This window comes from Leopardus geoffroyi, chromosome A1, assembly GCF_018350155.1.
Source record: "Leopardus geoffroyi isolate Oge1 chromosome A1, O.geoffroyi_Oge1_pat1.0, whole genome shotgun sequence".
In the NCBI taxonomy this organism is placed as follows: domain Eukaryota; kingdom Metazoa; phylum Chordata; class Mammalia; order Carnivora; family Felidae; genus Leopardus; species Leopardus geoffroyi.
The window spans coordinates 108521009-108542328 of record NC_059326.1 but is presented as its reverse complement, the minus strand read 5'-3'; the positions used below and the strand labels follow the sequence as shown (position 1 = coordinate 108542328).

General features: G+C 36.9%; 1 protein-coding gene across 5 annotated transcripts in view; it reads left to right on the top strand.

Annotated features, from left to right (window-relative positions):
• Window positions 1–21320, top strand: part of FNIP1 (folliculin interacting protein 1) — a 146019-nt gene that overhangs the window by 55236 nt on the left and 69463 nt on the right. For 4 of the 5 annotated variants that reach the window (XM_045488018.1, XM_045488032.1, XM_045488024.1 and 1 more), the window contains exon 2: window positions 5843–5969. The exons of the other annotated variant lie outside the window; for it this stretch is intronic. In XM_045488018.1, coding sequence (XP_045343974.1) covers window positions 5843–5969 — 127 coding nt within the window. The remainder of the gene's footprint in view (window positions 1–5842; window positions 5970–21320) is intronic. 5 annotated transcript variants of the gene reach the window in all.

Sequence of the window (21320 nt, the reverse complement as noted above, 5' to 3'; positions counted from 1 at the left end):
CAATATGTATGCTTCTGTGTCTGGATTTTTTCACTTAACAATGTTTTTAGGGTTCATCTATGTTACTGTGTTATCAGTGGCTCACTGCTCGTTATTTTGGAGTGGTATTTCATTGTAGAAATGTACATTCTAGGTTGTTTATTCATTCTCCCATTAATGATTATTTAGGCTGTTCCCAGTTTTTTTGCTATGATGAATAAAACCGGAGGGGGCATTTCTGGGAACATAAATTTTTATTTCTCTTGTCAAGTACTATGAGAATAATTGTTGGGTCATAGCTGCCAAGTAATTTTACCAAATGGTTGTCTCCTTTTATGCTCTTGCTAACAGTGTATGAGAATTCCAAGTGCTTCGTATTCTTACCATCAACTGGTGTATTAGTCCTTTTAATATTAGCTATTTTAGTAGCTGTGGAGGGTTCTAAGTTGCATTTCTCTAATGATTGGTACTGATAGCATCTTTTCCATGTGCTTTTAATCATTCATTATTCACATACATACTTATGTAAAATGCTCCAGTCTTTTGATCCCATTTTAAAATTTGATTATTTTATTGCTTTGTAGGAGTTCTTTGTATACAAATCCTTTTCTCAGTTATATACATTTGAAATACTTTCTTCCAGTTTATGGCTGGCCTTTTTTTTTTTTTTTAACTCTCTTTTGATATGCAGGTTTTATCGTTTTTTTTTTATTTTTTTTTATTTTTTTGGGGACAGAGAGAGACAGAGCATGAACGGGGGAGGGGCAGAGAGAGAGGGAGACACAGAATCGGAAACAGGCTCCAGGCTCTGAGCCATCAGCCCAGAGCCCGACGCGGGGCTCGAACTCACGGACCGCGAGATCGTGACCTGGCTGAAGTCGGACGCTTAACCGACTGCGCCACCCAGCCGCCCCTGATATGCAGGTTTTAAATTTTGATCTAGTCCATTTTATCAATCTTTCATTATTTATTTATTTATTTATTCAAGTTTATTTATTTTGAGAGAGAGAGAGAGCACAAGCGAGGGAGGGGCAGAGAAAAGGAGAGACAGAATCCCAAGCAGGCTCTGCGCCATCAGCACACATCCCATTGTAGGGCTCGAACTCAAGAACTGTGAGATCATGACCTGAGCTGAGCTGAGATCAAGAGCTGGATGTGTAACTGACGGGTTTCTTGAGATTATGTTGTTTTACTTATTTAATGTGCTTGGATCTAGGAATTCAAAGATGAGGGGTTCCTGGGTGGCTCAGTAGGTTGTGTCTGACTCTTGGTTTCAGCTCAGGTCATGATCTCATGGTTTTGTGAGTTTGAACCCCAAGTTGGGCTCTGTGCTGGCAACATGGAGCCTGTTTGGGATTCTTTCTCTCCCTCTGTCTCTGCCGCTCCCCCACTTGTGCTGTCCCTTTCTCTCTCAAAATAAATAAATAAACTTAAAAAAAACAAAAACAAAACTAAACAAAGATAAGTAAGCTTTCCTTATGGAGATCTCTCTTTCTAGTGGAAGAAAATGTGAACAGATAAAAAGTACAGTGTGGAAAATATTAGATTTCTAATCTAAAGTGATTGTAATCTCAGAAGTCAACAGCTAACTCTGCTGGTGGAATTACTAAAGAGCTTCCACAGAGGTGACATTTAAGCTAGATCTTTAAGAATGAATGGGAGTTTTGCCAAGGTGGTTGAAGATATTTCAGGTGGAGGTAGTAACTCATACAAAGGTATGGAACTGTGAAATTGTGTGGTATGTCTTTGCACCTTTGAGGTCATTGTGTTGATATTATGGGTAACATGAAGGAAGTCTGGAAAGGTAGATCAGGGCTGGACTTTGGTCATTTTTACATCTAAGCAAAGGAATTTAGATTTTACTCTTTGTGTATCTTGAGATTACAGGGTGTTGGATGAATGAGATGGTGGCCACTGATCATTCCAGGTCTGTTGGAATACTCTACATCTAGCAAAGCCTAAGTTTTCATTTTCTTCAGAACATTTCATCCAGATATGCACTTAAAAAAAATGAATATACCTTACTGACTCACATAGCATTTCCTTACTACCACATTCTATCACAGTTTATTGATTCCTTGTTTTGATTTATTTCATCAGCTATTTATCTGAAGTTACCATGTCCATTTCTTTTTTACTTTGCTCTTGCTGTTTCTTGCTTCCACAGCAGGTTCTTACCTAACTTGCCCTAACCAGTGCTTGGCACTTGGTAGGCACATATTTGTATTGAATGAATGAATGAACTATTCATTCTAATAGTTGATATCTTAAGCCCCTAGTGTCTTAAGTCTAGTATTCTACCCTATGATGATGGTTTTCTAGTCCTTGTCTTCCTGCCTCCCCCCATAGCTCTTCATATTATTTCAGCACTTTGACCTCACTGCCTTCATTTTCTTCTAATCTGTTAGCTTCCCCCCTCCTCACTTTCTTACCTAACGAGCCTAGATTTCACTGTCCATCATTCCAGGTATATTTTTGTCAGTCTTTTGTTCTATCTCCCAGGCTCCCCTTTGTTTTTGTCCTGTCTCCCTATCATAATCCTTGCCTTGGCTCAATCTGATCCAAATTCAAGAATAGGAGTGTTTGTTAGAAAAAATGACTTAACTGTGTAGTTGGTGGCAGGTATATATTCATAGTCTTGAACATCATGTAGACTTCCTGAATTTCCCAGAAACCTTATGTTTCGTAGTCATCGTAGTTTTCATTCCCACATCACTGTTCTTCTCTATTTTACTCTCTACTTTTCCTGCATTTTACAACTTTTATTTCCCTTCATCTATTTTACAAAGAAATTAAAGCTGTTAGAATGAATTTTCTCAACATCTTACCTTTATATTTACAGTTCTTTCTATATGCATGTCCATCTTTGCCTCCTTTCTTTCCATCCTAGTGCATGGATTATCCTTTCTCCTGTTTGATGTGAATCCTTTCAACTGTAGTCTATATCTATCCAACTCTACTTCTTTGGAGGCTTTGCTGTATCCGTCATCATCTCTCTTCCACTTTATATTCATCGTCATCAGTGTGTAAATATGTTCACATGTGTCCTTTTTAATAACAAAAAAGCTGTTCCTCCATGATTTCATGTCTTTCTTTATTTCCTTGACATTTATCCTAAATTCAGTATTTTCTCTGTTCCTATTCATTCTTCAATCCTCTGCAATCTGTTGAACTTCCTTAGAAGTGTCCTTGCCATGGTCCCCACAGGCTTCTTTGTTCTATAACTAGTGGGTGCTTTTTAGTGACTGCCCTGGTATTTCTTCTTCCTCTCGAAAATGTTCTTTCTAGTTTCCATAAGACCTCTTTCCTCTTACCTATATGTTGGTGTGTATTCTTTTATAGTTTCCTTTGCATAACAGCAAGCCACAGTTTGGTAAGTCAGTTTTTTTTTTTTTTTATTAAAAAATTTTTTTTAAATATTTATTTATTTTTGAGACAATGCGAGAGACAGAGTGCAAGCAGCGGAGGGGCAGACAGAGGGAGACACAGAATCTGAAGCAGGCCCCAGGCTCTGCGCTGTTAGTCCAGAGCCCGATGCCGGGCTCGAACTCACGAACCGTGAGATCATGACCTGAGCCAAAGTCGGATGCTTAACTGACTGAACCACTCAGGCACCCCGGTAAATCAGTTCTTAATACAGATGATTACTAAGGATTAGACAGGAGAAAATTAAATTTGTATTTACTGTCAAGAATTTGGAATGAAGATATTTTATGTTGCCAGTTATGGGTCATTTAAGATGCATTAAGTGTTATGATTCTCTTAAAGAGGTGAAGGAACCCAGTCACGAGTTGTAACTGATGGATTGTGAGGAATTGACCGTTCATCCTGACATTAAATAACAACACACAGCCCCTGGAATAGCAGTTAGCAACTGTCCCATCAGGTGTATTGTATTCAGTTCACTGGACAGGTATCTTTACCATACAGTTCATTGTTTTCTCTTTTTCTCTCTTTTCCCTTATCTACTCATTTCTTTAATCTTTTTAAATTATGACAAAGAATGCATATGTAAACATACATAAACCAAAGAAGTGGCTTTTTTTAATACTCTAGAGTGAATATTGATGTAAGCACTGTCCAGTCTAAAAATAGAACATAGGGGCACCTGGGTGGCGCAGTCGGTTAAGCGTCCGACTTCAGCCAGGTCACGATCTCGCGGTCCGGGAGTTCGAGCCCCGCGTCAGGCTCTGGGCTGACGGCTCAGAGCCGGGAGCCTGTTTCCGATTCTGTGTCTCCCTCTCTCTCTGCCCCTCCCCCGTTCATGCTCTGTCTCTCTCTGTCCCCAAAAAATAAATAAACGTTGAAAAAAAAAAATAGAACATAGTGCCCAGTCTACCTGGTGTGTACCTTTCTGGTTATACCACCACCACCTCCAGCCTTATCCCCAGAGGTAACCACTCTCAAACTTTTGAAGGTATCCCTTCATTTTCCTTATAGTTTTAAAAACTAAATATGCATCTGTATGTAAAACTTAACCTGATTTAAACTTTGTGTAAATGGAAAAATACAGTAACTGTGTGTGTGTGTTTTGTGTGAGCATATCATTGTCTACTTTCTTTTACTCAGGGTTGATCTATGTTTTTGTCTATAGTTGAAGTTCATTCATTGTATTTATTGTGTCTGAATATATACATATATTCATAGTCTGAGTATACGATAATATGTTTATCCATTCTACTCTTGATGAACATTTGCATTGTTTCCATAACAGTGCTGTTATGAAGATTAATGTGTAATGTGTAATAGCACGGAATTGCTAGTAAAACTAAAAATCAGTTTTACTAGATTTTGTCTATTTATTATATATATTTTCAGGGGTGCCTGGGGGCTCGGTTGAGTGTCCAACTCTTGATTTCGACTCAGATCATGATTTTCTGGTTCTGGGATTGAGCCTTGCATCAGGCTCAGCGCTGAGTGTGAAGCCTGTTTGAGAGTTTCCCTCTTTCTCTGCCCCTCCACTGCTCACACTGTCTCTCTCTCAAAATAAATACATAAACTTTAAAAACATCAAAAAAGCTTGATTGGAAAGGCTCATCAGAGGAACATGGGAACTAAAGAGTTGGATATAGGAGTTTAGAAAAAGTGTACTTGCCAGGGTGCCTGAGTGGCTCAGTTGGTTAAGTGTCTGACTTGATTTTGGCTTGTGTCATGATCTCACGATTGGTAAGTTTGAGCCCTGTCAGTGTGGAGCCTGTTTGGTATTCTCTTTCTCTCCTCTCTCTCTGCCCCTACCTCCATTTGCGCACATGCTCTCTGTCTCTCTCAAAATAAATAAACATAAAATAAAATAAAATAAAAAATAGTAAAATAAAGCAAAATAAAAAACTGTTCTCTAAGGAAATTGAGCCAGTTTTTATTCACACGAGCTTTATATGAGAATTTCAACTGCATTTGGTCGTTCCTTATTTTTTTTTACTTGTTATTGTTTCTATAAGTAATTAGCTGCTGTCACTTAATCTGAAAACTGTTTCTGTTTTTACATTTATATATAAAGAATCAGAATAAAACTGTTTAAAAATGTGGGTTAGCATTAAGCCACCTGGGTCCATGCCATGAAACAATTTGTATTTTCATTACATTAAGTGTAGCCACATATTTTTATTAAGTTAACCATTTTTAGATTCATATGGGATGACTATATTTTATATACACTTCCTAGAACTTTTGTTTTTACTTTTTAATCTAAAATGTCATTGCCGTATGAGTTTTTAGTCCTAAACTGATGATATTTAATAGAAAGAACTGCTATATATTCTATAGCAATACCACAGCTTAGGGTTTCATTATATAGATTTTATTTCTAGGAATTTATGTGGAGTATTTATTAGAGTAACTAATGGATCTTTATTTTTCTTTGAAGTTGGCCTTTGCCAGAGTTTGATCCAAGCCAAATTCGACTGATTGTGTATCAAGACTGTGAAAGACGAGGGAGAAATGTCTTGTTTGACTCCAGTGTTAAGAGAAAAAATGAGGACATATCAGTATCGGTGAGCATCATTATTGATTTGGTTGAAATTTAATGTCACATATTATAATTCAAGAAAGAAGGAGTGAAATTTCAATTATGACACTTTTGTCGTTACAAAACATCTTTATCATATTTTCAAAATTTAGAGCTGTGATTTTGAAAAATTTTAAAGGAAAAAACTTTATTATCATTCTAGCACCAGAGAACATTTTAATTTGATTATTTATTTTCCTACATAATTGTATTATGAGATACGACTAGAGCTTCAGAGATCCTTATAGAGGATCTGGTCCAAACTCCCATCTTACAGTTGTGAGAAGTATGACCTAGAGAGGTGAATTTATTTGTCTGAAGGAGCAAAGCACGTTACATCTAGCCCTTAGTGCATGATATTTCCCCCTGCTCTACAGTCGTAAAAAGAGCACCTATTTTGTTAACTTTTGATGTCATATTTTGAAATATATTATGACTAGTTTAAGAGTAGTACATGGACATTCACTTGGTTGTCCTAGAAAATGTTAATCTTAAAAATAGATATGCTAGTTATTTTACTTGCAAAAGGTGGGTTTATTTGGGAATAAAAAAAAGTGTAATCCGGGACAAACAAGCTGAAGCAAAACCATAGGTAAGTCTAAGGAACAAAGGAGAGACATGCTTTTTTAAGGAGAAAAAGGGTAAGTTGGGAAGGTGGTTCAGAACAAAAAGTCCATTGGGGTAAACTGGGGAGTTTGAAGTGTTGTGGCTTCTCATTGGTGGAGCTACCTGTGGGTGGCAGTGGGGTGAGAAGAATGAGGACCGCGTCTATTCCTTGGGTGGAGTAGTGGAGTACCATCCTCATGCAGGGTCAAGTGCCTGTAAGGTCAAGTCTGTCTCTTCCTGTTGAGTCTGCAGTTAGGTATGAGTGCTAGGGCATGAGCGCTACTCCTGCTGAACCCTCTGACTCCATTTTAGTGAGGTTTCCCATCCATTACGAATTTTCACAAAAACCTAGGTGATTGCTATTATCTTTATTTCTACTACTGCTAAAGACTCATTCTGTACATCTCTAATGTGGAAATCAAACCCTGGAACAGTGTTTTCTCCCTTCCTCTAAATTAATAATTTTCACTAACATTTTGCTAAATAACTGGAAAGAAAATGCTTTGGGAAAGCTTTTCCTAGAATTGTCTGTTAAAGCCAACAAATACTCATTTTTTGAGACTTAGGAGTTTATATTTGAGATTTTGTGTTATTAAAAATATTTGATATATTGGCCATAGTCTATTTTATTTACAACTGCATCCTCAGCATCCACTACAGTGGCATATAATAGAAACTTGACTAATTTTTGAGTTAATTTCATTGCCGTGTTTTACAATGTCCCTTCTAATTACTAACACATTTCTCAGTTTTCTGGAGATGGTGCTTTGTTTAGATTTCTTAGCCATTCTTTGGATACTTTTTTCAATCTGATTAGAAAAGAGCATTGCAGAATGTTCTTAAAATATTGCTTATTTGTGCAAATAACTAAGGATTTATAAGTACTAGGCACTTGGAGATTTAGCAGTCTTTGCTCCTTGGTACCTACAATAAGGTATCCTTTTAGGGGAAGTAGACACTGTACAAATAAGTACACAAATAAATAATACCAAATTGTGATTAAGTGCTGTGAATGAAACACACAGAATGCTTATGAGATTCCCTAGGAAGGGAACCAGTTTTCCTCATTTTGGATGTAGGGGTATTAAGAGGTCTCATTGAGGAAGTGAAATTCCAGCTGACATCTGAAGAAACTCAAGGCATGGAATAGGGGATGAATATTCCTGGTAGAAGGACTTGCAAATGCAGACCACAAAGTGACTTAGAAGCTTCATGAATTGAAGGAACTAAAAGAATGTCAGTCTGGATTGATAGCAAGTAGTATGTAAAGTAGCTAGAGATGAAATTGGAGAGAGAAAGACAGCAGGAGCCAGAGTATTTAGGGCTTTATCAGTCTCTGGGTTAGAAATTTAGATTAAGTTCTAAATGGAGAGGGAAGCCACTACCAGATTCTTTTTAACATTTCAAAAAATCATTTTGGTAGAGAGCCCAGATATAAACCCATGCATATATAATCAGTTACTCTATGACAAAGGAGCCAAGAATATACAAGGGAGAAAGGACAGTCTCTTCAGTAAATGTTGGGAAAACTGCACAGTCACATACAAAAGAATGAAACTAGACCACTATCTAACACTGTACACAAAAACTGACTCCAGATGGATTAAAGACTTAAACATAAGACCTGGAAGCATAAAACTCCTAAAAGAAAACATGGGCCGTGACTACTGATGGGAGAAAATATTTACAAGTCTTATATCCAATAAGGGGTTAAAATCCAAAAAATATAAGAAGTGAATAGCAAAAAACAAAAACAAAACAGAAAAAACAATAAACCAGTGCAATTAAGAAATGGACACAAGATTTGTATAGAATTTTTCCAAAGAAGACATACGAGTGGCCAGTAGTACAGGGAAAGGTGCTCAGCATCATTAATCATCAGGGAAATGCAAATCAAAACCACAATGAGATATTGTCTCACACTTGTCAGAATGGCTATTTTTTTTTTTTTCAACGTTTATTTATTTTTGGGACAGAGAGAGACAGAGCATGAACGGGGGAGGGGCAGAGAGAGAGAGGGAGACACAGAATCGGAAACAGGCTCCAGGCTCCGAGCCATCAGCCCAGAGCCTGACGCGGGGCTCGAACTCACGGACCGCGAGATCGTGACCTGGCTGAAGTCGGACGCTTAACCGACTGCGCCACCCAGGAGCCCCAGAATGGCTATTTTTAAAAAGACAAGAGGGGCGCCTGGTTGGTTCAGTTCGTTAAGTGTCCGACTTCAACTCTGGTCATGAACTTGCAGTTTGTGAGTTCGAGCCCCGTGTCAGGCTCGCTGCCGACCGCTCAGAGCCTGGAGCCTGCTTCCGATTCTGTGTCTCCTTCTCTGTCTGCCCCTCCCCTGCTCACGCTCTGTTTCTCTCTCTCTCCCTCTCAAAAATAAATAAAGATTAAAAAAATTTAAAAAATAACAAGTGTTGTTGAGGGTGTAGAGAAAACGGAACTCTTGTGAACTGTTTATGGGAATGTAAATTGGTGTAGCCACTATGGAAAACAGTAGGGGGATCCTTAAAAAATTACAAATAGAACTACCATGTTATCTTACAATTCTGCTATTGCATATTTACCCAGTGAAAACACTTCAAAAAGATAAATGCACCCTATGTTTATTGTAGCATTATATACAATAGCCAAGACATGAAAGCAACCAAAGTTTACATCATTGGATGAATGTAAGAAAATGTGTTAACAGCCATAAAATAGAAGATACTTTTGCCATTTGTGACAGCATGGATAGATATTGAGGGCATTATTCTAAGTAAAATAAGTCAGATAAAGATAAATACTTTATGATTTTGCTTATATGTAGAATCCCAAAAAAAAGATTAAAGTCCTAAATAGAGATAACAGGAAGTGGTTGCCAGAGGGAGAGGGTGGGAAGTGGGCAAAATGGGTGAAAGGGGTCAAAAGGTACAAACTCCCAGTTATAAAATAAGTCATGGGGATGTAATGTCCAGAATGGTGATTATCTTTAAAAATATTGTCTTGTGTATTTGGAAGTTGTTAAAAGAGTAAAAGTTATCATCACACGAAAAAAATTGGTGACTGTGTATATTGATGGATGTTAACTAGATTTATTGTGGAGGTAATTTTGCAGTATCTAAAAAAATCATTATGTTGTACACCAGAAACTAATATAATGTTATATGTCAGTTATCTTTCAGTTTAAAAGATATAGTGAAAAAAATCAGTTGCTGCTGTTAGGGGAATGGCTGGATGTGAGGGATGAGGGAGAAGGAAGTGTTTGGTAAATCCAACAGTTTGGTTTGAATAGTTGAGTAATGAGATATAGCCTTATAGTGACAGAATTGTGGATGGTTAGACAGTTGAAATCTAAGGTTGCATCTGTGATAAGCATGTCTTCTTTGTATTTAGACTGCTGATAGCTCAGCAGAACTAGACTGAGGCTGACAGATTGATAATTGATTGATATATATTACTTTGATTTTTTAAGGAAGTATTTATTGAGAGTTTTCTTTGCTTGATAGTGTTCCACTGCATTGTAGCATAGGACCTCTCATTTATTATTTATCTTGATTAATGCTTATTCATTGTGCGTTTTTTCAGCATTATTACTTTTTTTCTTATGCAGCCTTGTGAGTCTTGACTCCTGCTGTTACTTGAACCCTCCCGCCCACTTTTTCTGGAATGATGCTTTATTGGTTCTTGTTAGTCTTCTCTCTTGCTGATGTCTTTCACGGTTAACTTTTTTCTTTGTCTGCAGACATTCACAAAGCCCTTTTATACAACACCAACAAAATGATTATTCTTTTACTTTCTCCTTCATGTCTGTGTCGTCTTTTTCTTTTTCTGACTCTTCATTCTTAGCATCTGTTGCTGTCTCAGTCTCTCTGCCTCACTGTCAGGCTGTCTGTCCTTTCTGTCCCCTGGTCTCCTTAATGTCTCTTCTTGGTTTGCTTCATGTCTCTTGGTCTTTTCTCTCTCTCTCTATGTCTCGGTATTAATCTGTCTGCTGGCTCTAATCTCATACCACCCACTCATTCCTCATTTTTCTTAAATTTTCCTATAAGGCTACTACTTAACAAACAAACAAAAAACACAAAACTGTTCTTGGTGTGCCTGTGTGGATCAGTCATTTAAGCATTCGACTCTTCATTTCAACTTAGGTCATCGTCTCACAGTTCACGAGACTGAGCCCCACCTTGGGCTCTGTGCTGGCAGTGCGGAACCTGCTTGGGATTCTCTCTCTCCCTCTCTCTTTGTGCCTCCCCTGCTCATGTATGTACACACTTTCTCTCTCAAAATAAATAAACATTAAAAAAAAGTTAAAAAACCTGTTCTCTGGGTGCATGGGTGGCTCAGTCACTTAAGCATCCAACTGTTGAGCTCAGGTCATGATCTCACGGTCCTAAGACCGAACCCTGAGTTGGGCTCTGTACTGAGCATAGAGCCTTCTTAAGATTCTCTCCACACTCTTTCATGCATGCTTGCGTTGCACTCTCTTTCTTTCTCTCTCTCAAAAAACCCCCAACAAAAACCCAAAAAAAACAATAAACCCTGAAAAACTAAAACTCAAACTTCTCTAGACTCACCGGTGACTAGAAATCAAACAGCCTTGAATATCTCCAGTCTCTCTTGGCTTCATATGTCCTCATCCTACGTGCCATTTCCCTAGATGAAGATTTATCCACTTTCAGGGTTCATTTTATCAGAACTTTATGACTCCTTTCTGATTCTTCTAGGTATATTCCTTTTCTCTTCTATCAAAATTCTCATAATCCTTTATTCATAGTTTGTTCATAGACTTCTATATTATAGCTCTATCTTTATGCACATTCATTATTAGTTGGGAAAGAAAGACAAAGTAAAAAATTCATCTGTTATTTACCTTAGTTTCCTAAACTGCCCACTGCCTCACATGTGGTAAGAAGTACTCAGGATATGATTTGATCAATTTTAGTTATAGTTAGGAAGTTCATTATCAAAATCCTGTAAATACTTTATGAAGATTTCATATGTTCCTTTTGAATACTGTGAATCACATCAAAATAGTCATTGTTTCCTCCAAATTGCAAGGTGTTTGAATCTTTAAGTGATTTTTAAAAATCTACAATTACTGTACCTTTGGAACTTCAAATCATGTGGGCTCTACATAGGCAAAGAAGGACTGTGTGAGTAAATGATATATATTTTTTTACTTCTTACAGAATATTTGAATCCATACATAATGATGAGATAGTTTAGACATTAGCAGTTTGCTGAATAAAGGTAAATCATTCAACCTTGTCTTTGCAGAGCAACATTCTATTTTCATATGAGAAATACTGAAGTCACTTCTCATATCCTTCCTCTTTCTTAGTTTAAAACAGTCTACCAAAGATAAGGATTACAAATATTAATTTGGACATGTGTTTTTAGCAGAAATTTTATTGAGAAAGTTCTCTCTTAAAATTGAGAAAATAATACTATAAATTATAAATGGAGAATTAAATTTTATAGTGTGAGTCATATGAAATTGCTTTACTCTGTTCCCTTTACCAAAAAGAAATTAACATTTTCCAATTTGGAAGCAGCTTTGGGAGACAGCATTTTCCAGTTTGGTTTTGGGTTAGGTCATGACCTCACGGTTGTGAGATCAAGCCCTGCATTGGGTTTCACACTGGGAGTGGAGCCTGCTTGGGATTCGCTCTCTCCTTTTCCCTCTCACACTTGCATGCATGCCTAAATACACTCAATCTCTCAAAAAAAAAAAAAAAAAAATGAGCACTGTAAAAATACTTAATGAGGTCCCTTTAAAATTTTTTTTTTTTCTCAACGTTTTTATTTATTTTTGGGACAGAGCATGAACGGGGGAGGGGCAGAGAGAGAGGGAGACACAGAATTGGAAACAGGCTCCAGGCTCTGAGCCACCAGCCCAGAGCCCGATGCGGGGCTCGAACCCACGGAATGAGGTCCCTTTAAATAAAACACATGACAGATAGTTTTCTTTGTAAAGGTGATTCACTTTATTCACTTTATTGTGTATTTTTTATTTGGGATGGGAGGGGGAAAGGCAGGTAATATTTTCACAATGGCATACTGATTCATATCTGGATTTGGTTGAACCAAGGAATTCTCTATGAAGAGCATGGCAGCACCTTAGATGGATAAACAGATTTTTTCTATAATTCCATGCAAAGAAAATACTGTCTCTTTAGAATATATTTAATGGGTTTAATGGGAAAATGAGGGAACTGTGTATTTTATCTTTTTAATTTTGTGACTCATAAATTACATGAATGCTTTGATTTTATGTTAGAAATTAAAGTACTTTGCATGCTAAAATGTCTTATAATGTTAAAATTATATTGATCAATGTATAGCTTTTGAGAACAGGTGTATTTCAGCTTTATTATATTTTATGAAAATGGCTATTAAACTGTAAAGATTAAAATGAATACATTCAATGATTTTAATAAAATAACTCACTTTGTAAAAGAATTATTTATTTTTTATTTTTTTAAAAATTTTTTTTTCAACGTTTATTCATTTTTGGAACAGAGAGAGACAGAGCATGAACGGGGGAAGGGCAGAGAGAGAGGGAGACACAGAATCGGAAACAGGCTCCAGGCTCTGAGCCATCAGCCCAGAGCCCGACGCGGGGCTCGAACTCACGGATGGTGAGATCGTGACCTGGCTGAAGTCGGACGCTTAACCGACTGCGCCACCCAGGCGCCCCAAAAGAATTATTTTTATTTTTTGTTTTTTACATTCAGTCCTCAGACCTTATTCATTTTATAGCTGAAATATAAAAATCACTGTGATGTCGTTTCTTTGAACACTGATGTAGCCAAATGTGTCCTGTGTGATTTCATCCTGTGATATTCTCCTTATCCTGGACATTGTTTTTGTTTTAATGATAATGTAATGCTATTTCTTGAGTTCTCAGTGAAATTATATGATCATTTACATGCTTTAGCTTTTAATCATTATATTCAAGTATAAAATTGTATAGCAAATGCATGTAAGTTTGGAAAGGTGAACACAAATTACAGTGTATGAGTTTTGTACACGTTGAAGCATTGTATAAGTACTAATAGTTGAGTCTTAATTATGAGACCAAACTTGGAACATTGGATTTTAGGTCGTTGGAGCTGTAAAAAAGGTAATATACAGGAATCAGTAAGCTCCATATATACTTACAGGTTTCAGTTAGATGATATGAAGGTAGCTAAGACAACATTTAAAATAGCAACTTAAAAAAGTGCCTTGCATAAATTAAAAAAAAAACAAAAAACAGTTATGCTTTCAGAACTTTAAAAGTCTCCAAAAGTATATAGAATCTTACTTGAGCAAAGGGAAAGGCAAAATATATTTTTGGGTAATACTGTCCTAAAGTTGTCCATTCTCTCTAAGTTGCTTTGTAAAATAATGCAATCCCAATAAAAAAGACCATCCTTTTTTTGTTTGTTTGCTTTTGGTGGAGGGCATTGTGTGGAACTAGGCAGAGGAATCTGAAGTTCAAATGGAAAAAAAATAAGCAGTAACTGGTTGGAAAACTGAAAAAAGGACAGTAAGGATGAGCTAGCTGTACCAGATTTGCAAAAATACTTTAAGTTTCAGTAATTAAAACAGTGTGTAATTGGCACACTAATAGGCAAAGAGATTAACAGAGTAAGATAAAGAAACACAAATAGATCCACATACACACAGGTATTTAGTATGTGATAAAGACATCATCTTAAATCAATAAAGATCAGTAAATGGTATTGAGTCACATAACTAGAGTAAAGATAAGTTTGGATTTGTACTTCAAGTATGTTAGACATAATAATGTAAAAAAAGTAAAACTACACTATTACACAAGAAAATGTGAGTTCCTATATTTTTGTGGAATGAAGAAGACTTTTCTAACTATGACTTAAAATACAGGGGCCATAAAGTAAAAGACTCTTAACTTTGACAACCACTACACATGTAATAGGATTTATATTTTCATTCCTAATAAAGGAAACAAAAATGAAAAGTATAATGTGATTTTAGTTCTTTCCTTTTAGATTGGCAAAAACTCAGATGTTTAATCATGATACTTTGCTGTAAAAGTGAATGAGTAAAGTGATACAATCTCCTTAATCTTGCAGTGTCTACTAATATTATATCTATTTTTGCTTTTTTTTGTTGTGTTATTTACATTTGATTTATTCCCTGCCTCACACAAAGGATTTAAATTGCCTTCCAAAAAGTATAAAATGTAAGAAGAGTGCATTTTATTTATTTATTTATTTATTTATTTATTTATTTATTTATTTTGTAAATTTTATTTATTGAGAAAGAGAGAGGGAGGGGCAGAAAGAAGGGACAGAGAGAATCCCAAACAAGCTCTGCATTGCTAGCACAGAACCTCATGCAGGGCTCAATCTCACCAACTGTGAGATTATGATCTGAGCTGAAATCAAGAGTGGGATGCTTAACCATCTGAGCCTCCTAGGCGCCCGAAGAAGAGTACATTGTAAATAGGTAAGAAAAATAAGAAAAGGAGTAATTAAGGTGAAGCTTATTATTTTTATATTATCATCATGACATCAAGTAATTAATGGTTCAGAGTAGGAGAAACTCAGTGATCCAAAGAGGATGAAGAAACAGTTCCTAAAATAGTAATCTATTTTGTGAAGATAAGGTACTGCACAAGAGTTTATCAGTTATAATAAGCTCTTTCATAATTTCTTACCATAGCACGATATTGTGGGGAAAAAACATTGACTTTGAAATCATAGTCCCAACTTCCCCCCCCCCCCAGCTTTATTGAAATACAGTAGACATACAGCATTGTGTAAGTGTAAGGTATACAATGTAGTTATTTTATGTATGTGTATATGGAAAAGAGATTGTCACAGTAAAGTAAGTTATCACATCTATCATGTCACGCAGAATTTTTATGTGTGCTTGTGATGAGAACTTTTCAAATTTACTCTCTTGGCAACTTTTGTACTGTTAACTATAGTCACCATGCTGTACATTACATCCTCAGAACTTAACTCATTCTTTATTTGGAAGTTTGTACAGAGTTCCAGCTTGGAATCTATGCATACTGTGGTGATGATAATACCTACCTCAAAGGATTATTGTACAGAAAAATTAGACAATGTATGTAAGGCCCCAAACATAGGCACCAGGCAAATTGTACCTTTCTTTTTTAAATTCAATTCTGTTCACAGAAAAATAGAGCTAACTAAAATTTAGGTCATGGGAATGAACAGATTTTTAGAGTAGAAAGAAATTCTATTGATGGTCCTATCCAGTGATTGTCTGTGCGTGACAATGTCCTGGGGCACTTGTTAAAAATACAGATTCTGAGGCTGCATCCCCAGAGATTCTTTTTTTCTTTTTTTAATTTTAATTCCAGTATAGTTAACATAAGGTGTTGTATTAGTTCCAAGTGTATAAAACGGTTATTCAGTAGTTCTATACACTACTTAATGCCCATCATTATAAATGTACTTTTAATCCCCTTCATTTATTTCACTCATTCCTGACCTCATATCTGGTAACCATCAATTGTCTATAGTTTAGAATTTTTTTTGTCTTTTTTTTCTTTGTTCATTTGTTTCTTAAATTCCACGTTTGAGTAAAATCATATGGTATTTGTCTTTCTCTGACTGACTTATTTCATTTAGCATTATACTCTCTAGAGTATAATAATCCCGTTTATTATGTTATTGCAAATGTTATTGCAAATGGCAAGATTTCATTCTTTTTTATGACTGGATATTTCCTAATGTGTATATCTCCCTCACATCGTCTCTAGCCATTCATCTATTGATGGACACTTGAGCTGCTTCCATAATTTGGCTATTATAAATAATGGTACAATAAACATAGGGGTGCATTTATCTTTTTGAATTCGTGTTTTTGTATTTTTTGGGTAAATATCCAGTAGTGGAGTTACTGGATCATATGGCATTTCTATTTTTAATTTTTTGAGGAACATCCATACTGGTTTTTCCACAGTGGTTTCACCAGTTGGCATTCCCACAAACAGTGCACAAGGGGTTCCATTCTCTGCATCTTTGTCAACCTTTCTTGTTTTTTGTTTTTTTAATTTTAGCCGTTCTTACAGGTGTAAGAGATATTTCATTATGCTTTTGATTTGCATTTCCCTGATGATTAGTGATGTGGAACACCTTTTCATGTGTCTTTTGGCCATCTGTATGTCTTTGCAGAAATGTTTGTTCACGTCTTATGCTCATTTTTAATTGGATTGTGTGTTTTTTGGTGTTGAGTTGTATAAGTTCTTTTTATATTTTGGATACTAACCCTTTATCATAGAAGTCATTTGCAAATATCTTCTCCCATTCCATAGGCTTTTTAAAAATTTTGTTGTTTCCTTTGCTGTGCAAAATATTTTTATTTTGATGTAGTCCCAATAATTTATTTTTGCTTTTCTTTCCCTTGAAATAGAAAAATGTTGCTATGGCTGATGTCAGAGAGATTACTGCCTGTGAACTCTTCTAGGATTTTTATGGTTTCTTGTGTCACGTTTAGGTCTTTAATCCATTTTGAGTTTATTTTTGTGTATTATGTGAGAAAGTGGTCCAGTTTCATTCTTTTGCTTGTAGCTGTCCATTTTTCCCAACACAGTTTGTTGGAGAGAGAGTCTTGTTCCCACTGCATATTCTTTCTCCTTTGTTGATGATGAAATTACTGTATCATTTTGGGGTTATTTCTGGGCTCTCTGTTCTGTTCCGTTCATCTTTGTGTCTATTTTTATGACAATACCATACTGTTTTGATTACTACCGCTTTGTAATATATGTTAAAAATCTAGGATTGTGACACCTCCAGTTTTATTTTTCTTTTTCAAGACTGCTTTGGATATTCAGGGTCTTCTGTGGTTCCATACAAATTGTAGGATTGTGTGTTGTAATTCTGTGAAAAATGCTGTTGCTATTTTGGTAGAAAGTGCATTAAAACTGTAGATTGCTTTGGGTAGTGTGGCTGTTTTAACAGTATTTGTTCTTCCAATCCATGACCGTGGAATACCTTTCCATTTGTTTGTGTCGTCTTCAATTTCTCTAATCACTGTGTTACAGTTTTCAATGTTCATTTATTTTTGAGAAGGAGAGAGAGAGAGAGAGAGAGACAGACAGACAGACAGAGACAGCATGAGCAGGGGAAGGAGCAAAGGAGGGGCAGAGAGAGAGGGAGACACAGAATCCAAAGCAGGCTCCAGGCTCTGAACCACCAGCACAGAGCCTGATGTGGGGCTTGAACTCATGAACGGTGAGATCATGACCTGAGCTGAAGTTGGACATTTAACCGACTGAGCCACCCAGGTGCCCCTTGTGTTACAGTTTTCAGAGAACAGGTCTTTCATCTCCTTGGTGAAATTTATTACTTGGTATTTTATTATTTTTGGCGCAGTTGTAAATGGGATTGTTTTTTTACTTTCCCTTTTGGCTGCTTCATTATTAGTGTATACAAATGCAATGGATTTCTGTGTATTGATTTTGTATCCTGCAACTTTACTGAATTCATTAATCAGTTCTGGAAGTCTTTTGGTGAAGTCTTCAGAGTTTTCTATATATATATATATATATATATATATATATATATATATATATATAGTATAATTAGTGAAAAGTTTTACCTGCAATTATTGAAAGTTTTACTTCTTTCTTACCAATTTGGATGCCTTTTTTGTTGTTGTTGTTGTCTCATTGCTGTGAGTGGGACTTCCAATACTATGTTGAATAAAAGTGTTGAGAGTAGACATCCTTGTCTTGTTCTTGATCTTAGGGAAAGGGCTCTCAGTTTTTCACGATTGAGTATGACATTAGTTGTGGATTTTTCATATATGGCTTTTACTATGTTTCCTTTAAACGTCCTTTGTTGAGAGTTTTTATCATGAATGAATGGTGTGCTTTGTCACTTTTTTTTTTGTATCTATTGAAATGATCATATGGGTTTTATGCTTTCTTTTGCTAATGTGAAGTATCACATTGATTGATTTGTGAATATTGAACCACCTTTGCAACCCAGAAATAAATCCCCCTTGATTCTGGTGGATGATTTTTTTAATGTATTGTTGAATTTGGCTTACTGGTGTTTTGTTGAGAAATTTTTCATCTGTGTTCATCAGGGATATTGGCCTGTAGTTCTCTTTTTTAGTGGTGTCTTTATCTGGTTTGGGTATCAGGGTAATGCTGGACTCATAGGATGAATTTGGAAACTTTTCTTCCTCTTCTATGTTTTGTAATAGTTTGAGAAGAATAGGTGTATTAACTCTTTTTTAAATGTTTAGTAAAATTCACCTGTGAAGTCATGTGGTCCTAAACTTTTGTTTGTGAGGAGTTTTCTGATTACCAATAAAACTTCATTGCTGGTATTGGTCTGTGCACATTTTCTTTTTCTTCCTGATTCAGTTTTGGGATGTTATGTGTATCTAGGAATTTTCCATTTTTGATTAGTCTGGCCAGGCTTTATCAATTTGTTGATCTTTTCAAAGAAGCAGCTCCTGGTTTCATTGATGTGTTCTATTGTTTTTTTAGTTTCTATTTTGTTTATTTCTTCTCTAATATTATATTTTTTATTATATCCTTTTATATCCTATTATATTCTTTCTTCCTTTACTATATCCTTTCTTCTACTGGTTTTGGGCTTTATTTGTTCCTCTTTTTGTAGCTTCATTAGATGTAAGGTTAGATTGTTTATTTTAGATTCTTCTTGTTTCTTGAGGTAGGCCTGTATTGCTGAACCTCTTTTATTGTTTAGACCATTGTGCTTTCATTTTCATTTGTCTCCATGTATTTTTTACATTTCCTCTGATTTATTTTTTTATTTTTTTATTTTTTCCCAGAGAGAGTGAGAAGGCACACACATGAGAGGGAGGGGCAGAGCAAGAGAGAGAGAATCCTAAGCAGGCTCCACTCCCAGCGTGGAGCCCAATGCAGAGTTTGATCTCATGACCATGAGATCATTACCTAAGCTGATACCAAGAGTCAGATACTTAACTGACTAAGCCACCCAGGCGTCCTTTCATTTCCTTTTTGATTTCTCAGTTGACCCATGAATTGTTTAGTAGCATGTTATTTAACCTCCATGTATTGTGTTCTTTACAGACTTTTTCTTGTGGTTGATTTTTTAGTTTCATAGTGTTGTGGTCAGAAAAGATACATGGAATGACTTTGATCTTTTTGAATTTGTTGAGACTTACTCTGTACCCTCACATATGATCTATTCTGGAGAATGTTCTGTGTGCACTTGAATGTGTATTGTGCTGCAGGGACCTTTGCCTGTGTTATCCTCTGAAGCTTTCATTGGTGGGTGGAGCCTGTAGTCAGACCAGGCCCACTGCTGGAGTCTAGTTTGAACTGGTGCGTGTGGTTGTCTTCCCCTCTCCTTGTGCAGGAGTCACTTTGATGTGGTCCTGGCTCCTTACCAAGCTGCTTGCATACTCTCAGGTTTGTGCACTGCCTTGGCTGGCTCTGTCCAAAGGTCTGTTGGAGGAGGCAAGTCTGCAGGAGAAAACAGGGGCAGGCTTCTTAGTATTAGCCAGGTCTGGACAGGTCTGCTGTGGGATAGGACCTGGAATGAGGCATAGTTGGAGGGGGCTTGTATGGAAGAGAACACAGGAGTGTGGTACTCTGTTAACAAGTTAGTTGGAGCTTGTCGGGGCTGAGGTTTCTCCCCCCAAGTGTCCATGTGTCTAGTCTGGGGGTGGGGGGGGGTGGGGGAGGGAAATGGTGCCTTCCAACTCCTTTCTTCCTGGAAAAGTCTTCCAAAGATCCCTGTCCCTCCAACACACGCTCTGAGATTAGTAAACACCTCTCTCTCCCATATACTTGAGGCATTTTTCAGACTGCTGCTTCTATGCCGTATCTCCACAGGGCTGTTGTTGGTGCTCTTTATGCATGGGGACTCAGTTTCCTCTGCCCTCTCTGCTCTCCTAGAGCTCAGCCTGCTGATTTTAAAGCTCCAGGTGTTAAGCCCCACTGACGGTAAGAACTTGTGAGATTAAGCCCCACTGGTTTTCAAAAGCTAAATGTTATGGAGACTGGTCTTCCCTATATGGGATCCCTATGCTTAGGGTGCTTGGCCTGAAGGTCTGTTTCTTATCCCTCTCTGAGCCTGTGATGTTGGTGTCCTTCCCTTATGCAGACAGTCCCATGGTCCATTTTTTTTTTTTTTTCCAACGTTTATTTATTTTTGGGACAGAGAGAGACAGAGCATGAACGGGGGAGGGGCAGAGAGAGAGGGAGACACAGAATCGGAAACAGGCTCCAGGCTCTGAGCCATCAGCCCAGAGCCTGATGCGGGGCTCGAACTCACGGACTGCGAGATCGTGACCTGGCTGAAGTCGGACGCTTAACCGACTGCGCCACCCAGGCGCCCCTCCCATGGTCCATTTAACTCCTGATCACTTTCCTTCCTTCCTTCCTTCCTTCCTTCCTTCCTTCCTTCCTTCCTTCCTTCCTTCCTTCCTTCCGTGTGGCCTTATCTCTACATTTAGCTGTGGAGAGTCTGTTCTGCCAGTCTTGGGTCATTTTCTTGGTTATTTACACTGATATGGGTGTTAGTTAGTTGTGTTCATGGGATGACATGTGGTTAGGATCGTCCAACTCCACCATCTTCCCTGGAAGTCTTATCTATTCTTGTTTTAATCCAGCAGTTCCACCAACAATATCCTTCCTTAACAGATGAATGGTTAAATAAGCTATAATATATTTACACACTGGAATACTATTCAGCTGTATGAAAAAAAGAAGGAGGAGGATTTCTAACGATAAATGGAA